Source organism: Oncorhynchus mykiss, chromosome 25, assembly GCF_057628025.1.
Source record: "Oncorhynchus mykiss isolate SJ-2025 chromosome 25, ASM5762802v1, whole genome shotgun sequence".
Classification (NCBI taxonomy): Eukaryota; Metazoa; Chordata; class Actinopteri; order Salmoniformes; family Salmonidae; genus Oncorhynchus; species Oncorhynchus mykiss.
The window spans coordinates 11,466,481-11,480,000 of NC_143046.1; the positions used below are offsets into that span (position 1 = coordinate 11,466,481).

At 49.7% G+C, this 13,520-nt stretch overlaps 2 protein-coding genes across 4 annotated transcripts in view; both read left to right on the top strand.

Annotated features, from left to right (window-relative positions):
• The window catches only part of LOC110504367 (rho-related GTP-binding protein RhoG), a 666,992-nt gene that overhangs the window by 366,291 nt on the left and 287,181 nt on the right, over positions 1-13,520 (top strand). The window lies entirely within an intron of this gene.
• plp1a (proteolipid protein 1a) overlaps positions 23-13,520 on the top strand; it is a 17,832-nt gene continuing 4,334 nt past the window's right edge. The window contains exons 1-4 of one of the 2 annotated variants that reach the window (XM_036970276.2): positions 23-374; positions 2,257-2,443; positions 4,976-5,132; positions 8,380-8,548. In XM_036970276.2, the coding sequence (XP_036826171.1) occupies positions 371-374; positions 2,257-2,443; positions 4,976-5,132; positions 8,380-8,548 (517 nt within the window). In that variant the 5' untranslated portion in view covers positions 23-370. Of the gene's footprint in view, positions 375-2,240; positions 2,444-4,975; positions 5,133-8,379; positions 8,549-13,520 lie in introns of those variants that run through there. The other variant, XM_090220120.1, reaches the window with a different exon arrangement.

Consider the following 13,520-nt stretch of genomic DNA (forward strand, 5'->3'; position numbering starts at 1 on the left):
GGGAAGACATCTTGGATATGCTACCACAATGATATGCAAATGCACGTGGTGCTGCTTACTAACAATGAACTGAAGTACATTTCTCCAACGGCGAGAGAAGTTGACCTTCATTATCCTCAGTCTTGAACCCGGACAGTTCTAGTGCGGACCCCTAGTTCATTGAAAAGCGACATTGTTTCTTTAAGATTCGACTTTCAGCCATCAGCGGGTCTGTCTGTTCATTGTTGGAGAGAGAGACAGAGAGAAAGAGACAGCGAGTTGAGATTGATATACGGGTGCTGAGGACAAGTCGTGCATAATATCATCGAGCAGCTGGGGTGGAAAGTAGCACAGAACCCCGGTATTGAGCACACATCCTACCAGAGACAACATGGGTAAGTCGTCTACTGTACATTTTCGTTGGTATTCTTTGAATTATTTGGGAATTTTATAATATTATGGCTGGCATGAAAAGTGCTGATAAGTGATTTGTTTAATGCTTTCGAGAGGTACAAACTAGCCTACTTTTCAGAAGTGCATTGTCTTTCACTTACAATGTCTTCATTTTTACCAACCCAATGTGTTCTAAGTGCTATTGGTTTTAGGAAAGTAGCAAGTGAATTAATTATAGGCCACTTTGCAACAATTTGAACACTAATGGGCTTCAGTTCCTGTTTCACTTGCTTCTCGGGCATAAAGGTCTGTGATGTCCATGAGAAGTTGTTTGAGGTCCCTAATAGGGCCGTATCTTTATTAGTATAGTTCCTCTCTGCAGTTCTCGAGAGGGGACTTTTGAGGCTAGAATTGTGCAAATAAGAGAAGTGGAACTGTTTTAAACTAGTTAGAAAACCCCTGGACCTGTTGCTGGGTGACTATGCTATTTTCCTTCCTATGTGTATGATAAGTACTGCTATTTTGTCAAAATAACAAAATTGCTTGAACATAGGTGTTGAGAAAAGTAAAGTGCTGAATATCAAGTCATGTTACTGAAGAGGCTTTTCGGCAGTGTGTTTGTAAAAGGCGCTACATGGTCAATCTTACGTCTGCATTGGCCGCGAAGCATTTAAAGTGATACGGCATTTAAAGTTTATACTTCTTGCGCTTCGCGGAGCTGTTGTCAAGGAAGTGAGTTTGTGTTTATACAGGACATCCCGCCATCACCCACCGTCAACTAATCATGTCGATGCGGAACTATATGGAGCCCTGCGCATTGTTACAACATTTGAGAGGAGCGAGGTGATGCGGTCCAAAGCTCAATTTGGCTTCTGCGTGCTTCTGATGTCTCCGTAATTGCAGCACACCATCCTTACGGAGTCTCCGACCACATTTTCCAATCAACCATAAATTGGCTCTTAGTCCGTGTTCTTTCATTGGCAAACTTTTTAATTGGTTTAAAACTCATTTCCACACTGGAGTGATTATGCAACCTGGAAGACCGCCTGATCTCTCTCACACACACACACACACACACACACACACACACACACACACACACACACACACACACACACACACACACACACACACACACACACACAAACAAAACCCTGGAGTCACGGAGTGCATGTGCATGGTGCCCCTTCCTGCCATCTGTGCCAACTGTAATAATGGTACCAGCTCCAGCCAGTCTTCTGAGGGAGAGCGTGATCTCCCCCTGCCTTTCCCCACTTCCACCACGGACTATTGGATATCCCTCTGGTTGTCACAAGCCTCCTTCTGCTTCTATAAACCCCAGTGTGGGTGCTGGAGGTGGCTCTGGCTATTGTTTGCTTGACATTGGTGGCCCTTGTCTTCCCACACTGCACCGGGACAAAGAACATTGTCTCTGCAGTCACACAAGCAGCCTCTCTCTTTTCTTAGTCTTTTTCTCTGTCCTCCCTCTTTTCTCCCACTCTCCATGGTGTGAGCGCCATTTGGAGCCAGGGTTAGTGCTGGGTTTGGGACAGACAGATCCTCACATCCTAAGGGCCCATTCACAGCACATGACTCTGGGGAAGAATGCCCGTAGCTAGCTGACAGACTGAACACTACTGTGCATAGGGAACAGAGCAGTCCAAAGCCACAAAGAGTAACCCAGGGATGAGAGATTTTACGACCACAGCTGGATTGTGGAATAACTGTTGCCAGATCCTTACAGTATACAGTTCTTTATCCATCCATATAGTCACAGTGACGTGTGTTCATTACCACTCCCTTGGTGGTTGCCCTCTGCTTCTCTAGAGGTAACCCATACGTAACCCTACATTAACCCCTATGTCGTTATGTCCTGTCCTATAGGTTGTTATGACTGCTGTATGAAGTGCCTGGGAGGGGTACCATATTGCTCCCTGGTGGCCACTCTGCTGTGTTTCTCAGGGATCGCTCTGTTCTGTGGCTGTGGTCACCAGGCCCTCACTGAGACGGAGAGACTCATCGAGACATACTTCGCCCGTAACCTACAGGACTACATTACCCTGGCCTACCTGTGAGTGGCTCAAAGGCTATTGCTTTATCCCTAAACTACCCCCCTAGGAATACCTGCAACTGATTAGAATAGAGGTGGCCAAGACCTAGGCTTTGTTATAGCTGGGCTGGAACAAAAACCTCAATTGTTTTGGCGATCCAGGACCAGGATTGGCCTTGTTTAGATGTCCCCTGAGTCTGCTGTATAAGTACATTGAACTAAACGGCAGACCTCATGTTAATGGTAGACCTACTTTTAATGGTAGACCTACTGTTAATGGTACACCTCATGTTAATGGTAGACCTACTGTTAGTGGTAGACCTACTGTTAATGGTAGACCTACTGTTAATGGTAGACCTCATGTTAATGGTAGACCTACTGTTAGTGGTAGACCTACTGTTAATGGTAGACCTACTGTTAATGGTAGACCTACTGTTAATGGTAGACCTACTGTTAATGGTAGACCTCATGTTAATGGTAGACCTACTGTTAATGGTAGACCTACTGTTAGTGGTAGACCTACTGTTAGTGGTAGACCTACTGTTAGTGGTAGACCTACTGTTAATGGTAGACCTACTGTTAATGGTAGACCTACTGTTAATGGTAGACCTACTGTTAGTGGTAGACCTACTGTTAATGGTAGACCTACTGTTAGTGGTAGACCTACTGTTAATGGTAGACCTACTGTTAATGGTAGACCTACTGTTAATGGTAGACCTACTGTTAGTGGTAGACCTACTGTTAGTGGTAGACCTACTGTTAATGGTAGACCTACTGTTAATGGTAGACCTACTGTTAGTGGTAGACCTACTGTTAATAGTAGACCTACTGTTAATGGTAGACCTACTGTTAATGGTAGACCTACTGTTAATGGCAGACCTCATGTTAACGGTAGACCTCATGTTAACGGTAGACCTACTGTTAACGGTAGACCTACTGTTAACGGTAGACCTACTGTTAACCGTAGACCTCATGTTAACCGTAGACCTCATGTTAACCGTAGACCTCATGTTAACCGTAGACCTCATGTTAACCGTAGACCTCATGTTAACCGTAGACCTCATGTTAACGGTAGACCTCATGTTAACGGTAGACCTCATGTTAACGGTAGACCTCATGTTAACGGTAGACCTCATGTTAACGGTAGACCTACTGTTAACGGTAGACCTCATGTTAACCGTAGACCTCATGTTAACGGTAGACCTCATGTTAACCGTAGACCTCATGTTAACCGTAGACCTCATGTTAACCGTAGACCTCATGTTAACCGTAGACCTCATGTTAACGGTAGACCTCATGTTAACGGTAGACCTCATGTTAACGATAGACATCTTGTTAACGGTAGACATCATGTTAACGGTAGACATCATGTTAACGGTAGACATCATGTTAGTGGTAGACCTACTGTTAATAGTAGACCTACTGTTAATGGTAGACCTCATGTTAACGGTAGACCTCATGTTAACGGTAGACCTACTGTTAACGGTAGACCGACTGTTAACCGTAGACCTCATGTTAACCGTAGACCTCATGTTAACCGTAGACCTCATGTTAACCGTAGACCTCATGTTAACCGTAGACCTCATGTTAACCGTAGACCTCATGTTAACGGTAGACCTCATGTTAACCGTAGACCTCATGTTAACCGTAGACCTCATGTTAACGGTAGACCTCATGTTAACGGTAGACCTCATGTTAACGATAGACATCTTGTTAACGGTAGACATCATGTTAACGGTAGACATCATGTTAACGGTAGACATCATGTTAACGGTAGACCTCATGTTAACGGCAGACATCTAGTTAACGGTAGACATCATAGTCCTACTGTAGTGATGTGTCCTAATACTTTTTTCCCTCCTTCTCTCCTGCCCCTCCTCTTCCTTCACCCTCCTGCCCCTCCTCTTCCTTCTCCTCTGCCCCTCCTCTTCCTTCTCCCCTGCCCCTCCTCTTCCTTCTCCCCTGCCCCTCCTCTTCCTTCTCCCCTGCCCCTCCTCTTCCTTCTCCCCTGCCCCTCCTCTTCCTTCACCCTCCTCTTCCTTCTCCCCTACCCCTCCTCTTCCTTCACCCTCCTGCCCCTCCCCTTCTTTCTCCCCTGCCCCTCCTCTTCCTTCACCCTCCCGCCCCTCCTCTTCCTTCTCCCCTGCCCCTCCTCTTCCTTCACCCTCCTCTTCCTTCTCCCCTACCCCTCCTCTTCCTTCACCCTCCTGCCCCTCCCCTTCTTTCTCCCCTGCCCCTCCTCTTCCTTCACCCTCCCGCCCCTCCTCTTCCTTCTCCCCTGCCCCTCCTCTTCCTTCACCCTCCCGCCCCTCCTCTTCCTTCTCCCCTGACTCTCCGCTTCCTTCACACTCCTGACCCTCCGCTTCCTTCACCCTCCTGACCCTCCTGACCCTCCTCTTCCTTCACCCTCCTGACCATCCTCTTCCTTCACCCCCCTGACCCTCCTCTTCCTTCACCCTCCTCTTCCTTCTCCCCTACCCCTCCTCTTCCTTCACCCTCCTGCCCCTCCTCTTCCTTCTCTCCTGCCCCTCCTCTTCTGCTCTTCCAACATAGTATCCAGTACTTCCAGTATGTTATCTATGGCTTGGCTTCATTCTTCTTCCTCTACTGCATCGTACTGCTGGCGGAGGGATTCTACACCACCAGCGCCGCCAAGCAGACCTTCGGAGAGTTCAGGAGCACCCTGTGTGGTCGCTGTCTTAGTAGCACGGTGAGAGAGTGGGAGAAATGGTGGAGGTGTGATGGTAACAGGCTGGGGTGGAGGGGTGTTGGTAACAGGGTGGAGGGGTGATGGTAACAGGGTGGAGGGGTGATGGTAACAGGCTGGGGTGGAGGGGTGATGGTAACAGGCTGTGGTGAAGGGGTGATGGTAACAGGGTGGAGGGGTGATGGTAACAGGGTGGGGTGGAGGGGTGATGGTAACAGGCTGGGGTGGAGGGGTGATGGTAACAGGCTGGGGTGGAGGGGTGATGGTAACAGGCTGTGGTGGAGGGGTGATGGTAACAGGATGGGGTGGAGGGGTGATGGTAACAGGGTGGAGGGGTGATGGTAACAGGGTGGGGTGGAGGGGTGATGGTATCAGGGTGGGGTGGAGGGGTGATGGTATCAGGGTGGGGTGGAGGGGTGATGGTATCAGGGTGGGGTGGAGGGGTGATGGTATCAGGATGGGGTGGAGGGGTGATGGTAACAGGATGGGGTGGAGGGGTGATGGTAACAGGATGGGGTGGAGGGGTGATGGTAACAGGATGGGGTGGAGGGGTGATGGTAACAGGATGGGGTGGAGGGGTGGTGGTAACAGGATGGGGTGGAGGGGTGGTGGTAACAGGATGGAGGGGTGATGGTAACAGGATGGGGGGTGATGGTAACAGGGTGGGGTGGAGGGGTGATGGTAACAAGGTGGGGTGGAGGGGTGATGGTATCAGGGTGGGGTGGAGGGGTGATGGTATCAGGGTGGGGTGGAGGGGTGATGGTATCAGGGTGGGGTGGAGGGGTGATGGTATCAGGGTGGGGTGGAGGGGTGATGGTATCAGGATGGGGTGGAGGGGTGATGGTATCAGGATGGAGGGGTGATGGTAACAGGATGGGGTGGAGGGGTGGTGGTAACAGGATGGGGTGGAGGGGTGGTGGTAACAGGATGGGGTGGAGGGGTGGTGGTAACAGGATGGGGTGGAGGGGTGATGGTAACAGGATGGGGTGGAGGGGTGATGGTAACAGGATGGAGGGGTGATGGTAACAGGATGGGGGGGGTGATGGTAACAGGGTGCAGGGGTGATGGTAACAGGATGGGGGGGTGATGGTGGAGGGGTGATGGTAACAGGCTGGGGTGGAGGGGTGGTGGTAACAGGGTGGGTGGAGGGGTGATGGTAACAGGGTGGGGTGGAGGGGTGATGGTAACAGGATGGAGGGGTGATGGTAACAGGATGGGGGGTGATGGTAACAGGGTGGGGTGGAGGGGTGATGGTAACAAGGTGGGGTGGAGGGGTGATGGTATCAGGGTGGGGTGGAGGGGTGATGGTATCAGGGTGGGGTGGAGGGGTGATGGTATCAGGATGGGGTGGAGGGGTGATGGTAACAGGATGGAGGGGTGATGGTAACAGGATGGGGTGGGGTGGTGGTAACAGGATGGGGTGGGGTGGTGGTAACAGGATGGGGTGGAGGGGTGGTGGTAACAGGATGGGGTGGAGGGGTGATGGTAACAGGATGGGGTGGAGGGGTGATGGTAACAGGATGGAGGGGTGATGGTAACAGGATGGGGGGTGATGGTAACAGGGTGCAGGGGTGATGGTAACAGGATGGGGGGGTGATGGTAACAGGCTGGGGTGGAGGGGTGATGGTAACAGGCTGGGGTGGAGGGGTGATGGTAACAGGCTGGGGTGGAGGGGTGATGGTAACAGGGTGGGGTGGAGGGGTGATGGTAACAGGGTGGGGTGGAGGGGTGATGGTAACAGGGTGGGGTGGAGGGGTGATGGTAACAGGATGGGGTGGAGGGGTGGTGGTAACAGGATGGGGTGGAGGGGTGGTGGTAACAGGGTGGAGGGGTGATGGTAACAGGATGGAGGGGTGATGGTAACAGGGTGGAGGGGTGATGGTAACAGGGTGGAGGGGTGGAGGGGTGGTGGTAACAGGATGGGTTGGAGGGGTGATGGTAACAGGGCGGAGGTGTGATGGTAACAGGGTGGAGGGGTGATGGTAACAGGATGGGGTGGAGGGGTGATGGTAACAGGATGGAGGGGTGATGGTAACAGGATGGGGGGGTGATGGTAACAGGGTGCAGGGGTGATGGTAACAGGATGGGGGGTGATGGTAACAGGGTGGAGGGGTGATGGTAACAGGCTGGGGTGGAGGGGTGATGGTAACAGGCTGGGGTGGAGGGGTGATGGTAACAGGGTGGGGTGGAGGGGTGATGGTAACAGGGTGGGGTGGAGGGGTGATGGTAACAGGCTGGGTGGAGGGGTGATGGTAACAGGGTGGGGTGGAGGGGTGATGGTAACAGGGTGGGGTGGAGGGGTGATGGTAACAGGGTGGGGTGGAGGGGTGATGGTAACAGGATGGGGTGGAGGGGTGATGGTAACAGGATGGGGTGGAGGGGTGATGGTAACAGGATGGGGTGGAGGGGTGGTGGTAACAGGATGGGGTGGAGGGGTGGTGGTAACAGGGTGGAGGGGTGATGGTAACAGGATGGAGGGGTGATGGTAACAGGGTGGAGGGGTGATGGTAACAGGGTGGAGGGGTGGAGGGGTGGTGGTAACAGGATGGGTTGGAGGGGTGATGGTAACAGGGCGGAGGTGTGATGGTAACAGGGTGGAGGGGTGATGGTAACAGGATGGGGTGGAGGGGTGATGGTAACAGGATGGGGTGGAGGGGTGATGGTAACAGGATGGAGGGGTGATGGTAACAGGGTGGAGGGGTGATTGTAACAGGATAGGGTGGAGGGGTGATGGTAACAGGATGGAGGGGTGATGGTAACAGGGTGGAGGGGTGATTGTAACAGGATAGGGTGGAGGGGGTGATGGTAACAGGATAGGGTGGAGGGGGTGATGGTAACAGGGTGGAGGGGTGATGGTAACAGGGTAGAGGGGTGATGGTAACAGGGTGGGGTGGAGGGGTGATGGTAACAGGGTGGAGGGGTGATGGTAACAGGGTAGAGGGGTGATGGTAACAGGGTGGAGGGGTGATGGTAACAGGGTGGAGGGGTGATGGTAACAGGGTGGAGGGGTGATGGTAACAGGGTGTGGATGGGGTGGAGGTTAGAAGATGAGGATGGAGGAAGGCTGGGTGAGGAGGTAGTTGAGAGGATGGTGTGAAGGTATAGTGGGGCTGAGTCCGGTGGGATAGAGGTAAGAGAGTGAGGGTGGAAATGAGAGCTCAAGAAACCTGTGAAAGTTGCACTTCTTGATTCATTTTTGGCCTGTTAAAATTCATAATATCCAAACATGAATCTCTCTCTTCATCTGCAGTTTATATTGATAACGTACCTTCTGGCGGTGGTGTGGCTGTTGGTGTTTGCCTTCTCTGCCTTGCCTGTCTATTTCTTCTACAACATGGACGCTACCTGCCAGACCATCACCGTCCTGACTGAGACCCCAGCTAGCATCAACCAGCTCTGTATCGACGCCAGGCAGTACGGTAAGGAAAGAGAACATCACCTCACTATATCATCTGCTATGTTCATTCATATGGTAACATTTGGTAAGTATTCAGACCCCTTTGACTAATTCCACATTTTGTTACGTTACAGCCTTATTCTGAAATGGATTATATTTTTTGTAAATGTATAAAATAAAATAAAATGTAAACATCACATTTACATAAGTATTCAGACCATCTGCTCTGAGACTGCAAATTGAGCTCAGGTGCATCCTGTTTCCATTGATCATCCTTGAGCTGTTTCTACAACTTGATTGGAGTCCACCTGTGGTAAATGCAATTGATTGGACATGATTTGGAAACGTGTCTATATAAGGTCCTACAGTTGACAGTGAATGTCAGAGCAAAAACCAAGCCATGAGGTCAAAGGAATTGTCCATAGAGTTCCGAGACAGATCTGGGGAAGGACACCAAAAAATGTCTGCAGCATTGAAGGTCCCCAAGAACACAGTGGCCTCCGTCATACTTAAATGGAAGAAGTTTGGATCCACCAAGACTCTTCCTAGAGCTGGCTGCCTGGCCAAAATGAGCAATCGGGGGAGAAGAACTCGATGGTCACTCTGACAGAGCTCCAGAGTTCCTCTGGTGGAGATGGGAGAACCTTCCAGAAGGACAACCATCTCTGCAGCGCTCCACCAATCAGGCCTTTATGGTAGAGTGGCCAGATGGAAGCCACTTCTCAGTAAAAGGCAAATGACAGCCCACTTGGAGTTTGCCAAATGGCACCTAAAGACTCTGACCATGAGAAACAAGATTCTCTGGTCTGTTGAAACCAAGATTGAACTCTTTGGCCTGAATGCCAAGCGTCACATCTGGAGGATGGCACCATTCCTACGGTGAACCCCAACCCCACGGTGAAGCATGGTGGTGGTAGGATCGAGGGAAAGATGAACAGCGCAAAGTACAGAGAGATCCTTGATGACAACCTGCTCCAGAGCGCTCAGGACCTCAGACTGGGGCGAAGGTTCACCTTCCAACAGGACAATGACCCTAAGTATACAACCAAGACAATGCATGAGTGGCTTCGGGATGAGTTTCTGAGTGGCCCAGCCAAAGCCCGGACTTGAACCCAATCGAACATCTCTGGAGAGACTTGAAAATAGCTGTGCAGCAACACTCCCTTTCCAACCTGACAGAGTACTGAGTAAAGGGTCTGAATACTTATGTAAATGTGATATTTAAGGTTTAATAAATTAGTTTTTGCTTTGTCATTATGGGGTAATGTGTGTAGATTGTTGAGGGGGGAAAAACTGTTTGAATCTATTTTAGAATAAAGGCTGTAACGTAAAACAAAACGTGGAAATTCTGAATACCTTCTGAATGCCTTGTGAATGCCTTCTGAATGCCTTCTGAATACCTTCTGAATACCTTCTGTATACCTTCTGTATACCTTCTGAATGCCTTCTGAATGCCTTCTGAATGCCTTCTGAATACCTTCTGTATACCTTCTGAATGCCTTCTGAATACCTTCTGAATACCTTCTGTATACCTTCTGTATACCTTCTGAATGCCTTCTGAATGCCTTCTGAATGCCTTCTGAATACCTTCTGTATACCTTCTGTATACCTTCTGAATGCCTGCTGAATGCCTTCTGAATGCCTTCTGAATCCCTTCTGTATACCTTCTGAATGCCTTCTGAATACCTTCTGAATACCTTCTGTATACCTTCTGTATACCTTCTGAATGCCTTCTGAATGCCTTCTGAATGCCTTCTGAATGCCTTCTGTATACCTTCTGAATGCCTTCTGAATGCCCTGTATGATCTCTGTGGGTCTAGTAAAGGTTGGTCATACCACGTTTAACATGTATTACCTTTTAATGTGGCAGAAACACAACCAGTCATGATGTTTTCATCTGATTGTCAAACAATCACTTAACAAAGACGCCCCTGTAGGCTACCTGTGCACATTAGTTCACTCAGAAAATAATTCCAGCATCCAAACCCCAACAGTGCGCTGTGCACCAACAATGTGATGAATGGAAACCGACAGCTGCTATAAAACACTTAGGTGTATTGTAATGACATTCTGGGATTGTCATTAGGCCTCCACTTGTAGCCTGAATTGATGCATCCACTGTTGTCTGCGCACGCCGCGATCTCGGCCACTCCTCTCCGCCTTGGCAAAAGGTGTTTTCGTCGAACCACAATGCAATTCGCTCATTTTTCATGGCCTATATTTTTCTAGGCAATATATGTTAATTGTGATAGGCTCACGTTTTACCGGTAAGTTCTACCCTCACAATTATTTTGGGCTGGGACACTGTACCTTACCGGACCTTACCAGACCATAATGTACCAGAACATACCAGACCGTACCGTACCGTACCAGACCGTACCTTACCAGACCATAATGTACCAGAACATACCAGACCTTACCGTACCAGACCGTACCTTACCAGACCATAATGTACCAGAACATACCAGACCTTACCGTACCATCCCGTACCTTACCAGACCATAATGTACCAGAACATACCAGACCTTACCGTACCAGACCGTACCTTACCAGACCATAATGTACCAGAACATACCAGACCTTACCGTACCGTACCATCCCGTACCTTACCAGACCATAATGTACCAGAACATACCAGACCTTACCGTACCAGACCGTACCTTACCAGACCATAATGTACCAGAACATACCAGACCGTACCGTACCGTACCAGGCCGTACCAGACCATAATGTACCAGAACATACCAGACCTTACCGTACCGTACCAGGCCGTACCAGACCATAATGTACCAGAACATACCAGACCTTACCGTCCCAGACCGTACCTTACCAGACCATAATGTACCAGAACATACCAGACCTTACCGTACCGTACCAGGCCGTACCAGACCATAATGTACCAGAACATACCAGACCTTACCGTACCAGACCGTACCTTACCAGACCATAATGTACCAGAACATACCAGACCTTACCGTCCCGTACCAGGCCGTACCAGACCATAATGTACCAGAACATACCAGACCTTACCGTACCAGACCGTACCTTACCAGACCATAATGTACCAGAACATACCAGACCTTACCGTCCCGTACCAGGCCGTACCAGACCATAATGTACCAGAACATACCAGACCTTACCGTACCGTACCAGACCGTACCTTACCAGACCATAATGTACCAGAACATACCAGACCTTACCGTACCAGCCCGTACCTTACCAGACCATAATGTACCAGAACATACCAGACCTTACCGTCCCAGACCGTACCTTACCAGACCATAATGTACCAGAACATACCAGACCTTACCGTCCCAGACCGTACCTTACCAGACCATAATGTACCAGAACATACCAGACCTTACCGTACCAGACCGTACCTTACCAGACCATAATGTACCAGAACATACCAGACCTTACCGTACCAGACCGTACCTTACCAGACCATAATGTACCAGAACATACCAGACCTTACCGTACCGTACCATCCCGTACCTTACCAGACGTACCAGACCATAATGTACCAGAACATACCAGACCGTACCGTACCATCCCCGTACCAGACCATAATGTACCAGAACATACCAGACCTTACCGTACCGTACCATCCCGTACCTTACCAGACCATAATGTACCAGAACATACCAGACCTTACCGTACCATCCCGTACCTTACCAGACCATAATGTACCAGAACATACCAGACCTTACCGTCCCAGACCGTACCTTACCAGACCATAATGTACCAGAACATACCAGACCTTACCGTACCGTACCATCCCGTACCTTACCAGACCATAATGTACCAGAACATACCAGACCTTATCGTACCATCCCGTACCTTACCAGACCATAATGTACCAGAACATACCAGACCCTACCGTACCGTACCAGGCCGTACCAGACCATAATGTACCAGAACATACCAGACCTTACCGTACCGTACCAGACCGTACCTTACCAGACCATAATGTACCAGAACATACCAGACCTTACCGTACCATCCCGTACCTTACCAGACCATAATGTACCAGAACATACCAGACCTTACCGTACCATCCCGTACCTTACCAGACCATAATGTACCAGAACATACCAGACCTTACCGTACCATCCCGTACCTTACCAGACCATAATGTACCAGAACATACCAGACCTTACCGTACCATCCCGTACCTTACCAGACCATAATGTACCAGAACATACCAGACCTTACCGTACCAGACCGGACCTTACCAGACCATAATGTACCAGAACATACCAGACCGTACCGTACCATCCCGTACCTTACCAGACCATAATGTACCAGAACATACCAGACCTTACCGTACCGTACCATCCCGTACCTTACCAGACCATAATGTACCAGAACATACCAGACCTTACCGTACCGTACCAGACCGTACCTTACCAGACCATAATGTACCAGAACATACCAGACCTTACCGTACCATCCCGTACCTTACCAGACCATAATGTACCAGAACATACCAGACCTTACCGTACCATCCCGTACCTTACCAGACCATAATGTACCAGAACATACCAGACCTTACCGTACCAGACCGTACCTTACCAGACCATAATGTACCAGAACATACCAGACCGTACCGTACCATCCCGTACCTTACCAGACCATAATGTACCAGAACATACCAGACCTTACCGTACCGTACCAGACCGTACCTTACCAGACCATAATGTACCAGAACATACCAGACCGTACCGTACCGTACCAGGCCGTACCAGACCATAATGTACCAGAACATACCAGACCGTACCATCCCGTACCTTACCAGACCATAATGTACCAGAACATACCAGACCTTACCGTACCATCCCGTACCTTACCAGACCATAATGTACCAGAACATACCAGACCTTACCGTACCAGACCGTACCTTACCAGACCATAATGTACCAGAACATACCAGACCGTACCGTACCAGGCCGTACCTTACCAGACCATAATGTACCAGAACATACCAGACCTTA